We start from the raw sequence: 26,006 nt of genomic DNA, 5'->3' as shown, positions 1-26,006 counted from the left end.
GGTCATCATTAATAATCTTGGTCACCACAGTAAAATGGATGTCAATAACTAGTTGAATTATCTGGGTGAAAGTGATGCATGTTTAGAGGTCCAGAGCTTAGAAGAAATTATGGATACATCGGAAAAAACAATGTTGATGATAAGTTGAAGATGATATTATACATTTGGAACCGGTTACGCGTAAGAAAACACTTATCGCATCTAGAACTCTTCACAATTTTATGGTGCAATTCGAAAAGACAACACCAGAGCTCTTGGATGCAATAAGAAATGTTAGAGATGAGCTTCAACTAGATTTAAATTTTAAGAAAAAACAGAACACAATAGAATCATATTTCACCAAATTGTCTTAGACATATTTGTAGTTTTAAAGAATTATTAATTTATGATATTAATGGGACCATATATTTATATAGGGGTCTTCTGGAAATATATTATCTTATTATCTTATCGAAATTGGTAATATTTTTCATTGGCCCAAGTTGGGACTGGAGAAAAATATTACTTTAGAGAGATTATTAATTTATCGAGTATTAATTTATAGAGGTTTTACTGTAATATTTTTTTAAGAACCTATTTTTTCCATTATTTCTAATGTATGGATATTAGTAAAGGATTATTTGCAACTTCAATGCAATTATTATTTATGACCTCGCGAAGCGCGGGCAAATTACCTAGTTAAAAATATAGTTAATCTTAGTCTATTATGTCTGAGTTTATCCTAGGTCTTTCATCTGTATAACTCATATCATGGTCAGAGAAGATCAGACATAAGGACTGAATTCTCATTTGAAAATATGGAAAATCTAAATCTATTATGTTTGGGTTCGTCCTAGTTTTTAAATATGTATAACTCATATCAGGATCAGAGAAGGTTAGACATACAAAACTTAACTCATTACTGAAAATATAACATATCTCAGCATGTCAAAAATCATCCTAATTTTTTCATATGTACAACTCATTGTATGCGTCTAAAGTTTCAACCCTGAAATACAGCAAACAAGAAAGGAAAATAGCAAGCAAACAACAGTATTTGTATTTGAATTTATGCGAAAGTTACAATCTTTATAAAATCTTTAAGAAAAGATGTGTAATCCCCTTATTATTCTCTTCAATGATGTTCTTGATTTGATGGAATAAATGCAGCTCAACTTTTGGAGCGAAGACTTCTTTGTACTTGCGGCTCAACACTTGGATCGAAGACTTCTTTGCATGCGGAAGACTTGCAGATGACCACTGAAGAGCAAGGACTCTCTATGTATTTCTATGTGTCTTCTTCTTTTTCTTCCTCCTCCTTTTGGTCTTATGAAGACCTCTTTATATAGGCTTGAACTAGCATTTTAGGGGTATGTTTGTCCAAGCAATTCTGGTCCTTGGGCTTGAAGAACATGGGTTGGGCTCGTCTTGTCAACTTAATAGACTGACCCAAATGTGATTTGGACTTTATTTAAGTCATATATTTTGACTTAAATATTAATTTGACTTTATTAACCAGTAAATTGACTTGATCAATATATCATGAATTTATGGATTAATCCAAAATTTAATATGGATTTATCAATAAAATTTCATTGTCTACAAATGCCCCCTGCTTCGAGGCTTGTTGCGGTGTCCAACCTTTAAACATAAGGCTTGAAGCATTCGTGAAATATTTTTTTATGAAGTCTTTCAAAACTTTCCATATTTGATTTATATGGAAATTTTTCATAACTTGAATCCAATGGAATTTTTCATAACTTGATTCCTATAGAAACTTACCATAATTTGGTTCCTAGGAAATTTTACCATACTTTTGTTTTAAATATGGTTTTTCCATAATTTGTAGGAACACAATTTATGTACTTTTGATTTCTGTAAATACACATGCTATTACAATGATTGATTGTCAACTTGAGGCATACCAAACCCAATTTTCGTCACTTTTTTTTCAGCAAAGCACGCCTGCGGTAGAAAGTTCATAACTTGTTGTAGAAACAACAAAATCATGATTCGTTTGACGTTCCAGAAACTAGACTCAAAGGGGCTACGACATATCCAAAATTCAAAAACCAAAACCCTTCTGAATTAGCGGGAATTGATTTTTGAAATTTGCTATCAAATCTGTCTTCTTTTCTTTTATAGCTCTATGTAGGGTGTACAAAATCGAACCGAAAACCGAACCAAACCGCAAATCGAGTCAAACCAAAAAGAAAGCTCGACTAGTGGTTGGTTTGACTTGGTTTGGTGTTGTAAAAAAAAACCCAACTATATTTGGGTTGGTTTTGGTTTTAACTAAAAAAAACCAACCCGACATTACGTATATAATTTTAAAATTTTATTTTATACATAAAAATATTTACTTTGATATAATTTTTAAATATTTCTTATACTTTTTCATAGTTTTTATCTTTTAATATATTATTTCAAGTTTGAAACTTAGAATTTTGAATGGTTCCATAAAGATTATAGTCCATAAATGTTGGTAATTATAATAAAACTTAAATCAAAATCAAATTAATACTAATGCAAAAAGAAAATCAATTTAACACTAAGAATGACAATAATATTGAATATTTGTTCTTTGGTTTTACATTAGTTTAGACAATTAAAGTACATAATCTAATTTTAATTTTCTTTAATATTTAGTCATGTAACTAATACTTATTAAACTTATTTTAGCATGATTTAGTACTTTTAAATTATGATCATTTTCATTATGACTTGTTAATTTGCAATATTTATTTTACATGATTTTATTATTATTATTATTTGGATATTTTAGTGTCATTAATCATATCATTGTTTGTGTTGTATTCTTAAGAAACACCTTAGATAGTTGTATTTTGGTAGGACTGAAGAAATATTTGAAGTACAAGTAAATTATATCCTTGTATGAATACTTTAGCGGAAAAACTCAAAAATATCCGAGGTTGAAAAACCCGACTTTTATTGGTTTGGTTTGGTTTATAGATTTAAAAATCCGACACAAATGGTTTGGTTTGATATTTGAAAAACCCGAACCAATCAGACCATGTACACCCCTAGCTCTATGCAGTCCCACCAAAACGTCTCTATCTTGGTGTAGGAGATTCCGAATGATGAGCAACTTGTTTCTATAGAAAGTAGACATGAAAGTATACATCATATCAAAAAAATCAAGGTAAAATTCTTCATGGATTGATGAGAATAAATTTTTGAATTGTTGGTCTTCAATTCTGTCATTATTGTTTTGCAGATTGTGGAGTCTCACCAAAACGTTTCCATCTTGGTGTAGGAGAGCTCGAATGGAGAGCGACTTGATTCGATAGAAAATAGACTCTTAAGTTTACAACATATCCAAAAATCAAAGTCAAAGTTCTTATGAATTCACCAAAATTGATATTTTTAAAGTTAGCGATCCAATTGACTTTGGACAACATCAATGAGTTCACTTCTCTGCATCTTCGTCGAATAGCCGCATATTGATTGAGAATTTTGTCATCATCTACATAGAGAAAGAACAAGAATCTCCTAAGTCAATACAACCATATTCATCATGACGAGCGCGAGAGCATATGCCACAACTTTTACCATGCCGATTTAAAGCTTCGTGCAATTGGCACCGTGAGACACATCATTTTTCCTTTTTTTTTTGTAGGTTTACGATGGACCGAAGACAGCCTCAATATCACACCATAAAAATGAGGGGTAATCCATAATTGACGAGGAATCACTTGGTGCATCTTTATTTCTAGTTGCGATTTTGACGACGAATCATACTTGGTGTAATATTTTAGCGATTATGGCTTTGGTGGAGATGTACCACACTTAGTGCATCTTCTTTTGTAACTGCGGCTTTGACGACGAACAACACTTGGTACATTTTATTTTTCATTTGCGGTCACACATGATGCATCTACTTTTGTAGTTTCAACTTCGATGACGAGCCACACTTGGTGCCTCCTCTTTTGCAATTGTGGCTTTAGCGACGAGCCACACTTAGTACATCTTCATTTACAACTGTGGCTTTGATAACGAATCATACGTGGATCATCTTCTTTTAGAGTTGTGGCTTTGATGACGAACTACACGTGAAATATCTTTTTTTTGCAGTTGCGACTTCGACGATGATGTCTTTTCTTTTGTAGTTTCAACTTTGATGACAAACCACACTTGGTGCCTCTTCTTTTACAATTGTGGCTTTGGCGAGAACAACACTTAGTGTATCTTCCTCTAAATTGAAGCTTAGCGATGAATCACACTTTGTACCTCTTCATATGTAATTTTGGCTTTGGCGAGAAAGAGATTTTGCCGCAGTTTGTCCTAATTATGGAGAGGAACTACTTGTCACATTATTAACTCATTTAATCAAACTTCAAAATATGCCCCCATGTCAAAGATAGAAGCTCACTTATGACTGCATCGATCCATAAAAATATTTGAAGCAATGATGTTTGATGAAAAGGTGATGCAAACTTGATGAAGACATATAAGAAGAGTTGACAAACCACTTCTTGATGTTTGATTTTTATTTTCTACTTAGACCTTTTGTATGGGATGATATGTCCATTTTCTTTCATCCCTTCCTTATGATGTGTAAAAACTCTTGTAATTTTGAAGCAATAAAATGTATTTACTTTACACTTCAATGCAAAACATGTGAGTTTTTTTTCATCTAATTTTTCTAGGCCACTTATTTCAAGGTTTTTAACCTATTGAATTTTTTGGACCATATAGATTTAAATTCATGAGGGCCAAAATTAACAATTTGAAGATTTAACTCATTTTCATGGAGCTTTTCTGACTTGAAAACTTGGCTCGCATTTGAGAAGCATCATGATTTGAAAACTTAGCTCAAATATGTAGAGCTTCAAAACTTGAGACTTAGCACGAATTTTATGAGCTTCATGACATATATTTTTGGCTTAAGTCATTTGTAGCTCCTTAAAGTTATCCGTATAATTCATTTAGACACCTCAACAAACCTTGTTTCCTATTAGACACTTCAACCTTAAAAAATAAATACCGATTGAACATTTTTCTGACACTTAGTTAAAAGAGAAAGTGCATGTAATACACATGCATATGATGTGGCAAAATAGCAAATCAGATAAAAATATATGTCATTTTAATTTAAAATAATTATAAAAATAAATTTTAAAATTAAAACAAGTCAAAATCTTAAAGGAAAAGACTTTAAACTTGAAAAAAAAAACTAAAAAAAGGAAAGAAATTATACAACCCTCACCCCACCCCACCGCAAGCCTCTCACTTTCTTTTCTTTCTCTAACTGTTCCACCATTGTTAATTCTCGATTTAGAAAAATTAGAGATTTTAACATATATAACATATGAATTTATCTTTTTTATTTCTCTTCATGCCTTCTTTCTTATTTCCATCTAAATTGATAGTGTTTTCTTAAAAGATCCACTCTTCCTTTGTTTATTTTGATTTCAAAATTATTTTTTTGTTTTTGCTGTTTCGACACTGATTTGCGAGGAAGAAGGGGTGTGGGTCAAGGTGGTGTCTGGGGGGAGAGGTGAAGAGGGAGAGAGAAAGTATTTGAATAATGATTTTTCATTTTTTCCAGCAAAGAAGATGTAGATGGTTTCCATTTTTTCTGGCAAAGAAGACATCTCCATTTTTCCGACAAAAAATTGTGGATGGTGATCTCCATCTTTTTCCATAAAAAAGATGATGGAAGTAGACAATAATGAGAAGATTAAAAAAAGAAGAAGAAAGCAGGAAAATTTGTAAAAAAATGGCGATGAATTTGTGAAGAAAAGTGGTTGCAGTAGGTGTATGGTTTTGGAAGAGAAGAAAAATAAAAAGATTGTTATTGTTAAAAAAAATGAGAAAATAAAAGAAAAGATTTAAAAGGAAAAGGAAAAATGTTAAAATATTAATTTCACGCGCTCACTGGGAATTACACTTTTTGTGCCACGTCGGCAAAAAGTGTCTAAATGGTTCAAATTCAAGAGGGTAGAGGTGTTTAATAGGTACCAGTCCTAGTTAAGGTGTCTAAGTGAATTATGCGGACAACTTTAAGGGGTCATAGATGACTTAAGCCAATATTTTTTTACTTGAAGATTTTGCTCGAATTTGATGAGCTTTGAAACTTAAAGATTCAACAGAATTTGATGAACTTTATGACATGCATTTTAGGCTCGTGCGTCAAGTAACATTTTGATTTGAATATTTTTTTCTCAAATTTGATGTGCTTCATGACATATATATATTTTGACTTGTGTGTCAATGAGCATTTTGATTTGAAGATTTTGCTCGAATTTGATGAGCTTTGAAACTTGAAGATTTTGCATAAATTTGTGAAGCCTCGTGACTTGAATACTTAGCTTGAACTCAACGAGCTTCACGACATGGAGATTTAGCTCGAATTTGATAAGCTTTATGTCATGAAGACTTAGCTCGAATTTGATGAGCTAGGAGTATTTTGATTTGAAGACTTAACTCGAATTTGAGGAGCTTTGGAGCTTGAAAATTTAGCTTAAATTTGATGAGTTTCATGACATGCATTTTAGGCTCGTGCGTCGATGAGCATTATGATTTGCAGTTTAGACTCGTACATCAAGGATTATGTCGACTTACATAGACTCTTCAATTTTGGTTTCGGATGAAAACTTGTCATCATCCTCAATGTCAATTATTTTTCTTTTGTAAGTTTCGAAGTTGGACAACTCTTGATCTCCATTTGAAGCCATACTCAGTTCCATATCATGAGCACGCGTTGCTAGTTTTTCAAACGTTTTAGGATTTATGTCTTGCAATATGTAACGAAGACCCTAATGCGTACCTTAGATGCATATTTTGATCCTAAAAGTTTCACTAAGACGATCTTTGCAGTTAGGGCTCAAGCTCCTCCAGCGATTTATGAAATCAATGACTTGTTCATCACTCATTTGACGGGCATTTGCAATCTCTATCATGCTCACAACACGTTTTGTGCTATAAAAACGCTTAAGAAATTGTTGTTCCATCTGCTCCTAACTATCAATGGAACTAGATCTAAGACCTATGTACCATTCGAAAGCAATTCCTATGAGAGATCTAACAAACTGCTTAACAAGATAATCACCATATGTTCCAGCATTATTGAAAGTTTCGACAACGTGTGCTACATGTTGTTTTGGATTTCCATTACCGTCGAATTGCTGTAACTTAGGAGGTTGATAGCCAACATGTATTTTTAGGTTATCAATTCTTTGAGAATACGGCTTTACATATGTGAGAGGAGACTTGGACGTGCACTCAGTTATCTTTGATAGCCTCTTTGATAAAGTCCTTCAATTTGTCAATAGGAATCAAACCTTCGGCAGACACTTGAAACTCATTGATGGCTGTTTTTTGTTTTGCGGAGGACTCTATTTTCTGCTGAGTTTCGTGAAGCCTTGCACATAATTGAGTGGATTCTCTTTCCTCCATATTCTCCATCATGTTTTTCAACTTGGTAAATTGGACGTCTTGACCTTTGATGTACTTTGATAGGCTTTCAACTGCTTTTGTCAAATTTGTAAGTTGTTCTCCTATGGTGAAAGTTTCGATCACCATCGCTTGCATCACCATTGTAGATGATGGAGAATAACGCCGATTTTCCATGACATGAGATGCAAATATGTTATGCTGAGTAGATCCAGTGCTTAAGATATCATTGTCGGCTGAAGTGAATGATTTTTTAGTTGTGGATAGGCTCAATTGGGCAAAAACCCTCTCAACCATTTCGACAATGTCTTTTTTTGCGGCTTTTGCAGACGACTTTACACTTTTTGGAGATGAACCAAAGACAATAGAAGATTCGAACGACACTCGAGAGGTTTGTTGTCCTAGCAATTTGGGTTGGTTCCTTGTGACAAGTCTCATGTTCCCTGCAGTAATATCAATGATGTTTTTCAGAACAATGCAAAATTTGGATCCATCAATTTTTGTGGATGTAGATGCAGATCCAGATGCGGATACAGATGCAGATACGAATTTAGATGCATATGCAGATTTTGAGTTGATCTTCTTGAAAGTCATCTCGACATTTTTGAACTTTGATATTCTTGAAGAGAAGAGATGATAGGTAAAGATTGTCCCACTGGGCGTGCTAATTTGTATGCGTCTAAAGTTTCAATCCTGAAATACATCAAACAAGAAAGGAAAATAGCAAGCAAACAACAGTATTTGTATTTGAATTTATGCAAAGGTTACAATCTTTATAAAATCTTTAAGAAAAGATATGTAATCCCCTGATTATTCTATTCAATGATGTTCTTGATTTGATGGAATATTTGCGGCTCAAATTTTGGAGCGAAGACTTCTTTGTATGCGAAAGACTTGCAGATCACCACTGAAGAGCGAGGATTCTCTATGTATTTCTATGTGTCTTCTTCTTTTTCTTCCTCCTTTTGGTCTTATGAAGACCTCTTTATATAGGCTTGAGCTAAGGTTTTAGGGGTATTTTTGTCCAAGCAATTTTGGTCCTTGGGTTTGGAGAACATGAGTTGGGCTCGTCTTGTCAACTTAATGGACTGACCCAACTGTAATTTGGACTTTATTTAAGTCATATATTTTGACTTAAATATTAATTCGACATTATTAACCAGTAATTTGACTTGGTCGATATATCATGAACTTATGAATTAATCCAAAATTTAATATGGATTTATCAATAAAATTTCACTGGCTACAAATTTCAGGATCAAAGAAGGCTATACATACAAGACTCAACTTAGGATTGAAAAAATAACATATCATAATTTATCAAGTCTAAATTCATCCTTAGTATTTTCATTTGTGTATAAGTCATATTAGGATTAGAGAAAGTCAAGGATACAAGACTAATCTCACACTTGAAAATATAGTAAATCTCAGTTTATTATGTTTGAGTTCATCTTAAGATTTCTCATATGTATAACTCATCTCAGAATTATAGAAGGTTAGACATTAAAGATCAAAACTTAAACTTGATAATTTTGTAAATCTCAATCTACCATATGCATATTCACCTAATTTTTCCATGCATAATTCATATCACAATCATAACTGAGTATCATCTTTGAATTCATCACAATTTTTCATGAATAATTTATATCAAGAGCAGAATTCCTCAGAGTTACACGATTGGACTTGCTCTCAATAATATGGAAAATGCCAGTCTATCATGTTTGAAGTCATACCATACTCTTTCGTGCTCGTATGTTATTTTTCCTCTGACTTCCTCTCTCATTTGCGAAGCGAAGAAAGCAGGCTTTGCCCCAATTACTGCTATCCTTGGAAAATCAAAAGAGCTACCAAAGAAATGGGATGCAATCTCCCCCTTGGCCTTTCTTGAGGAGAGGGTAGAGAAGAAAACGTCATTCGCGCAAGTCTTTTTGCTTCTGCGTTCTTATTAGTAAAAAGGGGCTCGTTTTAAGAGTTGTTCTAGATGGATGCACCACAAGACCTCTCGCGGATGCTTACCTAAGCTACAGAACTCAATTGTTGGGCGCCTTAACTAAAAGAGCTATGAACATTCTATACCAAACAAGTGGAGTAGAAAAACACTTTGTACCATTTTTTTTGTTTTGATAATCAAACAATTCAATCAACGAAAACAACAAAAAAATGATTATGTTGATAACTTGAATAATTTGATCCAAAAAAGAAAGTTATTATTAAATCTCAAATAAACGGAATTACATTGAAGAAACACTCACAACGATCTACATAATGCGATTATCAACATAAGTTCTTGATCTCACAAAATTAAGTTGAAGAAAACACTTGGCCATCCGCCGAAAAGGTGTTGAGCTTCAAATCACACTGTCTTAGCTCTTAGGAGGTACTATCGTCCCGATAACGATTAGAGGTATTGTTGTCCAAATATTCTTAGTCAGCTATTCATGTGAATATAAGATGCGTGGTGAATATTCGTTATATTTCATGAACCTTGTATTAAAATTAGTATTGCATTGCAAGGACGCTAGATGAAGAAGGTTCTGCTATCATTTTAAACATGGAAAAGAGGTAAAGACAGCCATATAATCCTTAAAGATTTCCAATAAAGTACCATATTGAGTAGTTCCACCCAAATCTGATCCTTGTTTGACCAGGTCGACTAGCAGAGCGGTACGTACCAACTGCAAATCTCTATGTTATGACAAATGCACAATGAAGCTTAATTGAACAGTTAAAAGTACTAATTCTCCTCTAGTTTGAATCTCCCAAACACACCAAGGAATACACGGTTGAAGAACCAACTTCTGGCAGCTGTCTCAGGCTCCCTAGCTCTACCAACAACTCGAGAAGGACATGATATTCCCAATGAGGACAAGAACTTTTTGCATTGAAATTCTACAAATTGTATTACACATTGAAGAGTTAACCCAACGAATAAACCATTCGTTCAGAGAGCTCTGCACCAACAGCCCTCATGTATTTGTGCAGTTGAGTCTCCATATACCGCCTTTCACTGGAACCAAAAGCTTGCCTCAAATCCTTATAAAAAAAAGAAAAAACCCAGTTACCAACAGTGGCGGAGCTAGGACAATTATTAAGGGGGTTCAAAATCTGAAGAACTAAACACACGAACACACCGAAGGGGGTTCAACATCTACTATATATACATAAAAAATAATTATAACCATGTATAAATAGTAATTTTTTCCTCCGAAGGGGGTTCGGATGAACCCCCTCCCAGAAGTCTGGCTCTGCCCCTGGTTACCAATAAGCACAAAACAGGTAAAAGCAGCTGGTAAAGAATATTTTTGCATGATTTTCCCTAATAGAATGCTTACTGAAGCAATCCTTTTCGTACTAAGAGTTGCAAATACATGCAAGCAGACTTAAAAAGTACCAGCATATCAACTCTCTCAATCTTTAAGGCCTAATTTTTCAATGGGATAACCATCTTGGAGAACCAACTCAGAACTTGATACTTCTTTGCGTTTCTCTATCTCTCATTTGTGTGTCATTTTTCATTTCAAACCACATAATTTTTAAGAAACACCTTCATTTGTGATCCACATTTTTCGGTTTAAAGCAACTATAATTAGGACTACATAATTTAGCGCAAAGGGAAGTTATTGTGACAGGTCAATTAGCATTACTTTGTATCTCAGACGAACTTCCTTCAACCCAATCAAAATGCTACCAACATCTTTGTCTTCTACTTTGGGCAGATGGATGTTACTGCTCTCAGCAACCAATTCCTCATATGAATCTTCATAATTAAATTCATCCATTTCCTCATCCTCACCAACAAAAATATCATTTGATCCGTGAAAGTGTTGTTGATCATTTCGCTCCTCATAATTTTCAAGGTTACTAGGAGGAAGAGGCTGTCCATTTTGTGCGGCAAAATCAGATAAAACCATGTACGATTTCATGTCGAGCAGTGGCTTGGCAGCATCAAATGGAACCCACCTAATCAGAGGAAAATATCATCAGTTGAAAAAAGAAAATTAGGGCTGGTATGAAAATCCATCTGACCAAAGCTCTGCAATATCAGGTATTGGTGAATGATACTTACTATTCAACAAGAAAAACGATTATCATTTAAAACAACACATTAATTAACAATATAGAAACAGCTGAAGTTCATGCTCCCGCTGGCTAAATAATTAAAGCTACCTACATAAGAAGTGCTGTGTGGCTTGATTTTCCAACAGGATAAACCTCAACATTTTGGGGTTCCAGCAATTACACGCACAAAAAAGGGTTAAAGATAACATGAGCCTTAAATTATCCAAAAAGAGATTTGTCAGTCAGGCTCTTATACTGGCTCAGTTGGTTGAAACTAGTACTAGGGACTGACTAGGTGATAAGATCGGGCAGTCAACGGGCTTGATTTTCCACATGACACAACTACTTGTCAGCTACAACTAGAAAAGTGTTAAACCTTCAACTATACTTTTTTTATATTTCTTATTGATGGCACTTTTATTGCGTAGGACTAGATAGCAATACATATTTAGCACTTTTAAAACTAGTCATGATATTGTAAAAGATTATTATAAAGATTATTCCCATTACTTTTTCTGCTATTGTCCAATACTAAGACAAAGGCCACAACGGAAAATGACATAATGAAGCTTATTAGAATATAAGGTGCATAGAGACTAGGCTCCAAGTCACTCACTGACTCACACTAGATGTCACAATAGATCAGGCCATCTATTTAACAACATACCCAGTGAAATCCCACAAGGGGTTCTGGGCAGGGATAAGTGTACGCAGACCTTACCCTTACCTAGTGGAGTTAGAGAGGCTATTTCCGGAGGACCATCGGCTCGAGTACAACAAATCGAAGTAGGTATGAAAAGGGAAAACGACAGTAAAGAAAACATAGCAACTAATAAGGAAACAGTAACAAGTCAACAACAAAATAGTGCAATTACCAAAATACCATAAACAACAGATGATGACAGAAATCGATGACAGAAATCAAAAGCAAGACACTACAAGAATAGGCTAATACTACGACAGATACCGCTAAGCCTAAACCTGTCGAAAAGCAAGACAACGCTCCACTACCTAATGTGCGACCTTTCCACCCTCCTATCTACAGTCATGTTCTTGGTAAATTGAAGTTGCGCCATCTATTTAACAACTGATTCAAAATAACTAGCCATCAGTTAACCAGCAGGTATCAGTCAATCACATACATGGCAATGCCAAATGCCATCTCTGAACAAAGAGGAATAAATGAAGATCTCAGAACAATTACCCATCATGATTTATACCTAACCTACTCATGCTCATTTTATGTTTTACCCAAAATACCCCTGTTAATTCCCTATCCCTAATTACATTACCGACAAATTGTCATCTTTCTCTTAAGAAGAAAACAAGTTGAAGTACAACTCATCTATCATAGTCCAGAAGCTCACTTCATTATCCAGAGCCCTTTCAGGATGCTCCTTTTTCTCCCACTGCGTAAGCAAGCGAGCTGACACCGACAAGATTGGTTCATTGTTGGATGCAACAAATTAAAAATAATAACAAATTGAGTTTATATCCAAGGCAAGTTAATTAGAATTTTCTGTGACTGCTAATTTTTGACTAATTAAATCTTTGGCCACATAGCTCGAGAACCTCAGCATCTCTTCATCTTGTGCAATATGTTCTTCCCTTCTTCTCTAAAACCATATTCAAGGCAACTCCAACAAACTGTCTTTCCAATTGTACCTATGCATCAGGAACAGAGATATAGCTTAAAAACTAGCACCCAAAACTACACATACTCGGCCAAACTTAACCTTCTGAGCTTCAACTGCTTTCTGATTCTCCAATTCCCCCTCCCTGACAAACCACTCCAAACTCATAAAATATTCTGCATTCATGGCTTTCAAGAGCTCAGTTTATGCCTTCTAGTCGAATAAATTCTCATGCCCCTGCCTTTGAGCCTTCTCAAGGACAAGCTGCAAATTCCTATTTTAATTCCACAAAACAGTGGAAAGGTGGTGTATATGACTTCAAGTTTGTTCTTTCTAGCTCTTATTTTCTACACACTTGTTAGTAAGGGCTTTTGGTGCCTCAATAGGATTGGTAAGGTATATGAGAGCTTGTATGCTTGAAACTTCGTGGTTATACCGGTCATTGGAAAAGCAAGGGAAATGACAGCTTCAAAAGGAAATGAAAGAGAGATAGAGAGAGAGAGAGAGGGAATGACAGGTCTGATTGAAGAAGTGGTGGATAGCTCCGCTTTTGATTAATGACAATAATGTCCCTACTATTAATGGTATTGCAAGGGAATCTGTGTGTGAATGTGTGCATTTGTATATAAACATGCCCCATCAACAGACGGTGCCTATGTTACCCAACACCAATACTCCAATAGTAGCCTGAGGGCATACTTCAAAATCACAATATACTTGAAAAAACTCTCTTTTATGCATTTGACCAAATAGATTTTTGTTGTTGAGAACTCAAAAACCGAAAAGGAATTTCAAAAATTTTCTGCTGTGGAATCATAATCTATATAATTAGAATTATGATTTAAGAGTATCCATTGGAGCATCAAATAGACTTGGAAAATCTCTCTTTTATCCATTTGGCCAAATAGATTGTGTTTACTTACCCCAGTTACATCCCTTTAATATCCAACTAATGACTTCGTATTCCTTTTCTATTTCAATGGGATGAATTAGAAGTTCAGCTTTTTACAGTGCTTAAGATTTGATAACTTAAGTTGTTCTTTAACATAAACTTCAGCCATCATCTATATTTCACTAAATTGCTCCTTACCATAATTATTTACCTTTCCCTAAGTTGCTCGGACTATTCACTTTTGGTGCCACACCCGTGTTGACACGACATGGGTTTGGGTGTGGGTGTGGGATCCCTGTCCGATTTGGTCAACCATTTTTGGGTACTTTGACCAAAATCGATGGGTAAAGCCTAGACAGGTTTAATGATTTCTATAATCAATACAAAAGCTAAGATGAAATTGAAGAAAATGGAATACCTTTTATATAGAAATTTCTATGCCACTCATTTTCCTTTAATCTCCTTCCAGGGTTCTCGTCAAATTCTACACAAAATATCTCATAATTTAGGTTTTATAACTCCATTTTTAGATATTTTAATTATTTTTAGGTGAATCCCCGCACCCATATCCATACATGGATCCATATCCCCGAATCTTAAGAATTAGATCATAAAAGATCCGACATCTAGATCCGCACCCGTTTCGGACACCCGCGCCCGAAGTCCAAGCAACTTAGACCTTTCTTTTGCTTCTTACCTAATAAAAATAATAGAAATCAATTCAAGAAAATGAGGATAATTGAAAATATCCTTGCCCAAGGCACCAGTAAAATGCTAGTTTTTACATAAGCAGAAAGAAGAATGGACCAAATATTCTGCTTAAACAGAACCAGGCCAAAATTATTAACTTATACTGCAACCTCAAGACACTGCACCCTTCTTTCTCTAAAAACAATACTTGCAAATCTAGAACAGGAGAAACACTTGGAATTTACCTAAAACATAGATAGCAGAATAGCAAAGTTTTAAAAGACAAAAGGATATTATCCTTAATCTCAAATTAACAATGTATCTGTTCATAAGCTAAAAAAGAAGAGAAACTTACTGATAACGCAAAGGGCAGAGTAGCTCAGAAGGCCGGTATGCTGCTTTGTATCTCATTTTGTTGCAGGAGTGGATGTAGTAACCCAGATAATAGTACTGGAGACTAGGGCAATGTACTTGATTCTGTGTAACCCACCTTATTTCTTGATGGGCTGAATACTTACCTAATGATAAGAAGGCAAGATCTGGATCCCAGAATAAATATTTACTTGACAAACACTTCGGGAGAATATCTATGACACCAACTGCAACTAACCGTCCATCAATCAGATACTGCTGATGGAAAGAACCAAAGCCACAAGGGGGGACAGTAAGGTCCCCAGATGGGGGAACAAATATTAAGGGTGTATCAACCAAAAATCTCCTGTATGAGCTCTCAGCGACTTCATCAGGAGAATCATTGTGCACTCTAATCTGGTACCTCCTATACAAGGAATATTCTTCGGGATCAAAACTGGACCTTTTAAGACGAACCTCAAACCTCCTCTTTTTGAGCTCGTGGTTTTCATGTGCTGTTGATGAGAAGCTCTCTTTACTACAGCTTCCTGATGAGGATTGCTTCGACTCATTATGGCTGCTAACTATGGCATCTTTATCAACTCGTCTTTCAGACGAATAAAAGTTTATATGTCCGTTGCAAGCTCTAACTAATAATCCCAATGATTCTGCTAGAGAGTTTAGATGGGTAGCTAGTGTTGCAGCAATAACTTTTGGGGTATCAGCGGCTTGCCCTCTTTCCCCAGCCCCCAATTGTGATGATTTTTCATGTTCAACACCTTTTCTTTGTCGCCTTAAAGTAGCTGCAATCTGGAACGAGATGCTGCTGGTAAATAACAGATCCTCTGACCCTTCAGTGGATAACTTTCTTTTCGCAGGTGCAACCTTTTTTACAGAGGCTTTTGGAAATTGAAAATCAGAAGAAAGATCCCCACTTTCAATGCACACATGTACGGCATTATCTATCTGACTTTCCATATGGGGGATCAATGGTTCAGTTTTGTACTTTTCTTCAAGGTTACCTGTCAAGGACTTCGTTGCTGCAAGGCTTCGACTTTGACTAGAGGTAGTGATTTGTGAATCGCCTGAAGTATCTGTTGCATCCATCAACTCATCTGAACTTTTATCTAATGTGCCATCCAGAAACCTAAACAAGTAAACATTCAATTTTATTCAAGCTGAATCATCTATAAAAAAAAATATCTCCAAATTGAATGCCAAAATAGCCAAAGATCATGCCTAAATTTTGATATTTGTTGAGTCACAGATTACACACCAGAATTAATGAACTTGATATTAACAACAATCAAACTCTAAATACGGTTATCTTTAGATTCTTCTAGTTGGCATCTTTAACTTATGATGGACTACAAATACAGTTAATCTTCTCTCTCTCTCTCCCTCACACACACACATTATAACCTAAGAGCATCCAAAAAACCCTGCAACTCAGTTACTGGACCAGCTGTCCAAGCTTGCCTTTATAGTTCGACAATGGCTAAAGCATTGGAGTGTCCAAGTGTATTACACTATTGGCACTTTATGGTCCGTCCGCGTGATATGACGCAGTAATGACAGATCCTAGAAAACAAATCTATAAAACGAAAAGAGCTTCACTGAGGATATTAGGATAATTATGAAAAACATATATAAGCTTCAGAAGCAAGGGAAACATTACCACCTACTTTCAGATGAACCAACAATCAACAACAGTAGTTTTCACAATGACCACTTAATTGCTTAGAGTTAGAACACTTTCTTGTGTTCTCAAATGCATTTTGAACACGCATTTACAGAAAAGACAGTCCCACATGAAGGAGCACGGAAATTTCCAAACAGTGTTAAATTAGTCTTGAAAAATATGTGACCCATATGAATCATTTAAATAAAAGAACATCATGGAGTTAAGATTCCAATTCAGACCCAGACAAAGGTGAAACAATTTAGTGAGACTGCCTTTTATCCATTATCATCATTAGTGGTACCCAAACCATAATGCTTTGAATTGGCACAGTATTAGACATTTCCCGGAGTTAATTAAAGGTTTTTCGCTAACCAATGCTGTTTTATTCGCAAGCACAAAATTTAACTAGAATTAACTTATCAATCATAAAGAACAGGGGAAAGTTTAAGATACCTCTGCATTCGATTCAGTACTCGGCGTTGTTCTTTGGAAGGAACAAAATCATTTGCTTTGAGACGGATGGTGTAAGATGGACAGCATGTCTTTTCCATCTCTGGTTTGTATAAGAAACAGCCAGATCTTCTCCATCCTCTATCTAGAAGAGCTACAAAATGGAAACCAATGCACAACAATATAACAAAATAGATAAGGAAATTCATCAAATGCAAAGCATCTCGGCGACCAGAATCACATGAGAAAGACAGACTGTTGCTTCTATGAAAAAATATACATGGGAGAGTGTGCTTTCTCAATGAGAAGAGATGTTGTGTCTGCATGTGCTACAAAGTCTTTCAGATAGCTTATGGAACTTAAATTACAGCATACAAATTTTAAATTCAATAAGTACTGTAATATGGGTATACATAAAGAAGGCAATGACATAACGCAAAACAGCATATGCCATATGGTGTCATTGTATTCTTTCAGAAAGAAAACAAGTTACCTAATTGCCCAGAACTAAACATCCCACTAGTGTATTAGCTATCAGTGAGGTAAAGGAAAAGGTAAATTAATAATATCAGGTAATAGCATGCCTCAGGCAATTAGAGATAAAGGGTTCAAATAAACAAGAAAAATCTGGGTGCTGCAGTATGAATGGCTGCTAATTTACTAACCTTGATAGTCATCAACTGTCAGACTGCGTGCCCATAATCCTGCAAATCAAGCATATAAATTTAGGAAAAAGCTCCAACTGAAGTTCTGGTATGTTCATGCACTTCAAGTGCAAATGTCCTCTTATGAGTTAATTTAGTGTTCCACTGTACTGTAGTGTTGTAATTTATCTTTAACTGATTCATTTTCTTTTAGTTTCATGAATTAATGCACATTAGGAAAAAAAAAATACATTCATTTTGCTCTATTCATTTCAATACTCAATCATTTGATTTTTCTCTCATATAATGAAGAAATCCCCTGTACAGTTGGGGAACAGGATAGAAATTGTGGAAAGCATCAGCTGCACTCCTACCCTTCTCCCAACTTAAATTCCAGGTGTTTTCTGCATCAGATTTGAGCATGTAAATGCGCCTAAACCACATATCAAGTTTTGTGTCACCACAACCGTGGGGCTAGTCAATCATTAGTCATTCAGGAAAAATCGGGATTTCTCCAAATCTAGTGTTTCTCTAAGTTTCAGACATCCTAACAAAATACTAACGAAACTAATAAAGCTCCTGGCAAAAAAAAAAAAAAAACCTATAGGTGTATGAAAATGGTAGTTGTGATCAAGTTTTCAATGATAAGGCAATGGAATTGGAGATGGAGGAAAGTAAAGAAATAGGATTACCGTGAGAGATACTAGTGGGACCACCAGATTTACAGTAACCACATGGGCTTCTACGTCGACCAACATCAACAACCACAGAATCGTTTCCAGCAGTGATGCTATTACTGTTGCTCCTACTGCTGCTGGCTTCACTTCTCATCTTCTTTTTCTCAGACATCTTTAGATCTTTATTCAATCACCCCGATTTCTAGGGTTTCACATAGCAATTACAAAGCAATCCTGCACTCTAATATAGAATTGATCTGCCAAATTCAGATAAACTTTAGCTGGAATTGCAACTGTACAACAACTCGTAATCCCATCGAGAAGACAACAATTGGTAATGGAATATGCCCTATTTTCGTTTCACATTTATTGCGTGCACTTGTTTCTTTTTATCTTCTCTGTCAAATCCTCCAACCAGTCTCAAGTATTTTTAATCTAACGGTTTGCTGTCTTTAGGTGCATTGTGCCCGTTTGCATTTAGCTTATTTTTATATATACAAGTACTATTTTTTTTTATTTTTAATCATTTTTAGTATATATTGAAGGCTTTTGGAAAGATTAAAAAAAAAAATTTAACCGCTTACTTTTAAGAAAAGATAGTTTAATAATGGGAAAATTGTATATAATAGCAAATTATTAATTCAAATTAAATGCTATAAATATACTTTGATTTAATTGTACCATATAGCAAACTATTGCTATTTTTGCCACTCTCCCTGGTGGAATCTCGCTCGCCATTCTCGTTTGGTGGCAGTCTCGCTCGCCTCTCTCACTTTATACAAAAACGCAAATGTATAAAATGCATTTGTGTTTGTATAAAGCAAGAGAAAATTGTATATATACATATATTTTTGTTCCCCTCTCTCCCCTCTCCCAAATCTCACTCGCCACTCCCAGATCTCGCTCGCTCACTTTATACAAACAGAAACGAAATGTATAAATTACACTTCTGTTTGTATAAAGCGAGAGAAAATTGTATATATACATATATTTTTGTTCCCCTCTCCCAGATCTCGCTCGCCACTCTCCCAGATCTCGCTTGCTTACTCGTCTCTCTCACTTTATACAAACAGAAACGAAATGTATAAATTGCACTTCTGTTTGTATAAAGCGAGAGAAAATTGTATATACACATGCAAATACTTATGTCTTCGTCTTATACACTTATAATTATACAATACAAATATTTTTCTGCCCAATTTTTTTTTGCCTTTCTCTCTTTCTCATTTTATACATACACAGATTATACAATTGATCTTTTGTATACAACTGCTTTCTTTGTATATGTATATCGAATTATACAACTGTTTTTTTTTTGTATATGTATAACGAATTATACATATATATGTTTGCAATGGAGCGCAATTATGTAAACTTTTCTATAACATACAAATATGAATTTTGTGTTTGGTATATGTGAAAGTTGCTCTTTAATAATCGGAAGAGGGCCAAAAATATCCTTGGACTACTCGAAAAGGTTTTAAAATAGGGAAAATTACGCGGTTAAGCGAACTTATACTACTTAATTACTCATCATAGCTATAGTTTGCTATAATTACCACTCACGACTAACATTATACATTAATTATGCGGGCTGACTTCAATTTTGTTTAATTTGCCACATTTGTATATGTATAATTCCCCAGAATATACAAATATATATATGTATAATATACAATTATCTAATCTATATACATATACAATTCACCTCTCTCCTACTCTCTTCCCTCTCTCGCTCGCCTCTCTCCTCCCTCTCCCAATTTCGCTTGCCATATATACAAATGCATATGAATAATATACAATTATCTAACCTATATACATATACAATTCACCTCTCTCCCACTCTCTGCCCTCTCTCGCTCGCCTCTCTCCTCCCTCTCCCAATCTCGTTCGCCTCTCTCCTCCCAATCTCGCTTGCCATATATACAAATACTTATGTATAATATACAATTATCTAACCTATATACATATACAATTCACCTTTCTCCCACTCTTTGCCCCCTCTCTCTCGCCTCCCTCCTCTCTCCCAGTCTCGTTCGCCTCTCTCCTCCATATAACATGTAGCTACGAATTGTAATTATCAAACTATAGCTATGGAGAATAATTAGGCTATTTTTGAGTGGCTATATGTGAAAGTTCCCCTTAAGAATATCCCTCATTCACCTATTGGGTTAAAAATACCCGTTCATCCACCTTTTTGGTCCACAATTACCCTTAAAACTAACAATCTTTTATTTTTTAATTATTATTATTAAAAATAATAGATTTGATCATGTGAATATGGGTCAAATGGGTAGAAAAAATTTGATGGGTTGGAATTTAAATTTATCCAATAGAAAGATGCCACATAATAATTAATAATAATAATAATTAAAAAATAAAAGGTTGTTAGTTTTAAGGGTAATTGTGGACCAAAAAGGTGGATGGAGGGGCATTTTTAACCAATAGGTGAATGAGAGGTATTTTTAAACCTTTTCGAATAGTTTAGAGGTAATTTTGGCCCTTTTCCGTTTAATAAATAGTCAAAATTGTATTTTAGTACGTCCTCTTTGAAGAAAAGTTAGTAATTGGGACCAACTTAATTGTCTATATACATATACATAAAGAAAAGAGTTCTTCTCATTCTAAATTATTATTATTATTATTATTATATAGTTTTATAGCAACTTATACTTTACCACTTGATTTTTTTTTTTTTGAAAAGACTTAAAAAGTATTTTGAAAAAGGCCTAAGCAGTTTTCTTTAGATCTATCTCAATAGCGGATGAGTGTAATGAATTAATTAAACACGGCTACTTCGATTTTTCTACACAAGGTAATTGTAAACATGATGATAATAGTGATTACTGCACTAACATATAAGAATTTTGGTTCTGCAGGATTACATTCTCATGTGTTGAGATTTAGAAGAAGAAAATTTACTTGCTTGTTATGCAATGAATACATCTTTAAATTGTTTACTGCCTTCGAGTATTAGTTGGATTCAACACTTTCAAATGTATTTTTTTGTTATCAATTTAGTAATATGGTAAGATTTCATTTGTTTGCACTTTATGGAGGTTTAAATTTGAATGGTTCAGACATTAGACCATTAAATGTATTTATTTTTAGTAAGATTTAAGCACTCAATGGGTCTGGACATGTTTTAATCATTAAGATCTAGAACAAAGTCTTAATATCATTAAGTGGTATTCTTGTGCACATAGTATTCACCATCACTCTATCCACAATCACCAGCCACCACCACTAAATACCTATGTCACCATAACCACCATTGTCTACCACCAACCACCTCTGTTATCACAACTACCATTATTAGCTACTACTATTAGTTGCTACCACACTTAACTCCTCCAGTATATGATTATATACATTGCCGCCGGCACCCCGTCTATGTAGTTGTTGCCGCTTCCACCACCACTATCAACCACTATCACCACTATACTACCAACAAACTCTATCATCACAACAAGCACTATCGCCAACTACTACCATACATTCGACGGTCACCGCCATCGCCACCACTATTTTGGTCAATCTCTATGTAAAATTTTATAAATTAAATGCTAAGACCTGAACCATTCTTTATAAGCATATAGGCCCATAATGGGTGATTCCTAATTGTGCATAGTTTGAAGGTTAATTAGTTAGTGTGGAAAGAGTTTTGGAAATGAATTAAGTTCATAAGAATCTTCTAACACAAAGTTGAGTTGAAAGTCACCTCATCGATTAAGTTTCAACAAGATTTTACTTGAGTCAACTTCGAATAAGCATATCTCTTTGAATATGAAGAGTTATGTGATCTATTATCCATCGAATTAAAGGTTTTTGAGTCTTCTTTCCAACATTGTTGACCTCTCGTCAATATGAGGTGCAAGTCAAAAGTTATGATCAATTTAGTTTTGACATGCACTTTGTTTTGGATAGGTGTTTTGCCGGCGTTGAACAATTATGAATCAACATTTTGCTGGTCTAGTGCCAGTTGAGGAAAAATTAATAGGCATTCTATTTTGGACATGCATTTCATCTGCATAGAACAATTTTGAGTAGACGTTTTGCGGTGGAAATGCATGTAGGCCGATAGAAAATCATTTAAGTCGATAGTCCGATTGTTCTCATGTTTGACCATTATTTCAAGCCCTAGAAGTGGTTTTCTCTTCTCCTCTCATCCTCCTTCATCAAGTTAAGTTTTATCTATGGATTTCAAGCCTCCCAACTCAAATTCCTTCGTCTATTATTAACTCGTTGATAGAAATCTTAACCCTTGACCATAGAATTTTCAAGAAATGAATCCAAGAACTTCAAGGAAGTGTTTCTTGATCGTTCTTCATCATGTTAGGATTATTCTTCAAGATCTGTGAAATGTCTAAGTTATGTAAGACTATCATAGTGAGGAATTAAGTCCTTCCTCATGCCTTATATCTATAATTTTATTTAGTAAGATAAAAAAATCCATGATTTTTGAATTCTTCTACTTCAAATAAGATATTGTTGATTTTATTATTGAAACCATTATATTTTATGACTGTTAATGATCCTTGATTGATTGAGGATTCATTTTATTCGACCACATGATCCTTCTTAGCCAAAGTTATTTGAAAATCTTATCATAGTATTTATTATGCATTATTTTCATGGGTAAAGTATATTGCAAAATTCTAAACAAACATTTCAACCAGAGTTTCTAGAAAGTATAATTTGCATTCAAGAATGCATATTTTTAGAAAGAAAGAATAAATAGTTCCCTAAAGAAATCCTGATCAAGTTTTTAGAAAAGCAAAGTCAAGTTTTAACGTTCTCTAAAGCAATATTATTGAGAATAGGCTCAAAGTAATAGATTTTCAGTTTTTCTTCCTAAAGTGAGACACTTTTCCGAAAGTTGAATATCTTTTTAGTTATTGAGCATAGTGCATTATTATGAGAGTAGTATTGAACACCAAGTTGGATAAGGGTTCAGATAATTCAAACCCTAGAACGGGACCGCCAACTTAAGATAAGATCGTGTTATGTTGTTAATTTGGGCAACTCCTTAGAAATCCCCTGGTAAGGGCTCAAAGATTGTGTCACACCCCGAGCCTACATTATGGACATGGCAAGCACTCGAGAACCATTGTTGGTCCCCAAGTGAACCCTTGGCCTGATTGACTACTTAGCAGAAGACTTACTCAAGCAAATAGGCAACTTTACATGCATAATTCAACTCAAGTCAATGAATGTCTAGAAATACTTAATAAAGTATAAGTAATAGTTTTAAAGATCTCAAAATAGAAAGGGAAATATTTAGAGACTCATCAACTCTAAAATCTATGAAGCCTCTAATTCTAAGAAAGATGTCAGGACAAGACCCACGACAACTCAACAATAACTGGAAGATAATATGGAATCCTCCGAAAAGCAAGGAGGCTCACAAAAGCTATCTGAAGCGCAAAGTGATCTCAACAAAACTCCTATTGATGATCCTGAACACCACCTATATCTGCATCATAAAAAGATACAGGTCGAAAGACATCAATACATTTGAATGTACGAGTATGTAATATGGCTGAATAAAACAATAATTGAACTAAAGGGCAAAAGCAACTCGATTAAATCAATACATGAATATGAAGTGAAAACCCTTTAAGCTTTATAATGAGATATGCAATAAAAGCAATATGAAAATAATATAATTTACTTGGGGGGAGTTTCTTTCACGGACAACCATTACTATGAGCCTAGTAAGGATACAACATTTTGCCTACATTGCAAGGGTCGTCCTATACTTTGACGAGGTATAGGATGGTACCGCAACAGTGGATCCATCTAATAGGCCTTCTTAGAGGTAGTGAGGAGTCACACGAGAATTAGTGCTATCCTATTCTACTCTAGCTACATAGTTTATTGGGACTTTTGAGTTATAAAAGACTCTTACCTAATTCGGTGCTCGATACTACTCCCAAAATAATAATTAATATCAATTATGCTCAATCCACCCTTACAAAAAAAGGGACTATTACTTTACATGTCACTTACTTTCCTGAAACATTTTTCAATACATCAACTATGCTCTTTCTCAACTGTTAAGCGGTACATATGAAAACATTTGATTCTCCTAAGGATTAGGTTCAAAACTTACACTAAACATATGCTCATGAAATTATGGATCTTAGGCGTATTTATATTCCTATTTACTATTGATTGTCCGCATATGACTTGCGTTTTGAGAAAAATCCTTTAGGTATTAGAGCTGTTTTGTGAAACTTGTAATGAATGTGCATAAGACACGTGATTAGGTTATACAAGAATTTTCAAAGTTAAATGGAGCCTATAGGAGCTACCACCACAACTTAAAGGAGCACACGCCAGATGAAACAAAGGAAATAATCGGGCCAGGGACCCTTGGTGCACTACTGGCGCAGGGCACTAGACCCCGAACTTCAAAAGTTAGGCCACTGCCTCTGGCCTTGAACTATTGAAGGCCACCCTTGGAACTTTCATGGCGTGCCGCCCTAGTCCCCTCCCCAGCATCCCAGATGAACTCAAGTCACAATAGGACCCCAAATTAGTTTGGATTTGGAAAATTTTCCCTAAACTCTACTTATCTTTCTAACCCAAAACCAATACATGAGAAACTTTTGTAAAATTTCTTTTGAAAACATAACTTTACTAAATCAATAGGGATTATGTGATACTAAGCATGAACAACCTTATAAGATTCTCAAAAACAAAGGAAATCAAAACCCCAATTGTCAACGAACTGAATTCAATAGCAAGAACTATGAATGGATCATTTAGATGTGATGATTTCTGACTGAATTGAGATGTGGGGCATGCAGACAAACTAGTCCAACACTATGAATAGCCTTACATACTTGGAAGGATCAAAGGTTCTTGACGAAATCAATGGAAACTTGAAGAACGCTTGAACCCTAACTTTTTCTCCTCTTGGAACCTTTGCTCTAATTCTTCTAAGTGTTAAAGAACGTGAAATAATATTTTAACACCGATTAGACCATTAATTAGGTGAAAAAAGTGGCTTAGGCTTAGAAGGAGTGTGAAAGACCAAAATACCCCTCTCAAAACTGTCGAGGTGCCTTAAAAGGAGGCTTCACTAAAGTGGGCATATCTTTTTCTCCAAACTTGAAATGAAGAAAATATGGTGGCGCCGGAAAGAGGACTGAAAGACCTTTAATTTGATAGGTCATAGGCCACATAATTCTTTATTTGCTGAGAGATATGATTATTTGAAGTTGACCTAAAACATAAAATGATAGGTGACTTGTATGAAGCCCTATTTAGCCCTTTTCGAAGTCCAATGTGTTACAATATTCCCCCAATGGGAACATTCGTCCTCGAATGAGATCAAGCTAAGCATAATAGAGGTAGGAAGTGTCTAACAATCCAACATAAGCACAAAACATGTGATTAGCATAAACTCAATATATCAACTTAAATAGTACTTTAAAAAGAATTAGTACATTGGTCTGGAATTGACTCAGAGGGAAAGAGGTGAGGGTATCCTGTCTTCAGATCCTCCTCAGCTTC

At 34.8% G+C, this 26,006-nt stretch overlaps 1 protein-coding gene across 1 annotated transcript; it reads right to left on the bottom strand.

The window, feature by feature from the left end:
• Nucleotides 1–9,964: 9,964 nt before the first annotated feature.
• LOC125874174 (arginyl-tRNA--protein transferase 2-like) lies at nucleotides 9,965–18,918 on the bottom strand. The gene is made up of 6 exons (XM_049555018.1): nucleotides 18,498–18,918; nucleotides 17,827–17,865; nucleotides 17,165–17,315; nucleotides 15,032–16,174; nucleotides 11,046–11,361; nucleotides 9,965–10,434 (listed from the first exon to the last, which is right to left on the bottom strand). Exons 1-6 carry the CDS (start codon nucleotides 18,652–18,654, stop codon nucleotides 10,318–10,320), a joined length of 1,923 nt encoding a protein of 640 aa, XP_049410975.1. The 5' UTR covers nucleotides 18,655–18,918; the 3' UTR covers nucleotides 9,965–10,317.
• Nucleotides 18,919–26,006: the final 7,088 nt, after the last annotated feature.

Source organism: Solanum stenotomum, chromosome 8 (genome assembly GCF_019186545.1).
Source record: "Solanum stenotomum isolate F172 chromosome 8, ASM1918654v1, whole genome shotgun sequence".
Taxonomy (NCBI): domain Eukaryota; kingdom Viridiplantae; phylum Streptophyta; class Magnoliopsida; order Solanales; family Solanaceae; genus Solanum; species Solanum stenotomum.
This window is presented reverse-complemented; position numbering and strand designations above follow the sequence as displayed.

Bases quoted from the DNA above. Each gene is read 5' to 3' on its own strand.
- LOC125874174 (XM_049555018.1), bottom strand. From the start codon at position 18,654: ATGTCTGAGAAAAAGAAGATGAGAAGTGAAGCCAGCAGCAGTAGGAGC. The intron at 17,316-17,826 runs GTTAGTAAATTA...TCCATTTTGTAG, and splicing joins GACAGTTGATGACTATCAAG to CTCTTCTAGATAGAGGATGG. The intron at 11,362-15,031 runs GTAAGTTTCTCT...TCCTCTGATTAG, and splicing joins CTCTGCCCTTTGCGTTATCA to GTGGGTTCCATTTGATGCTG.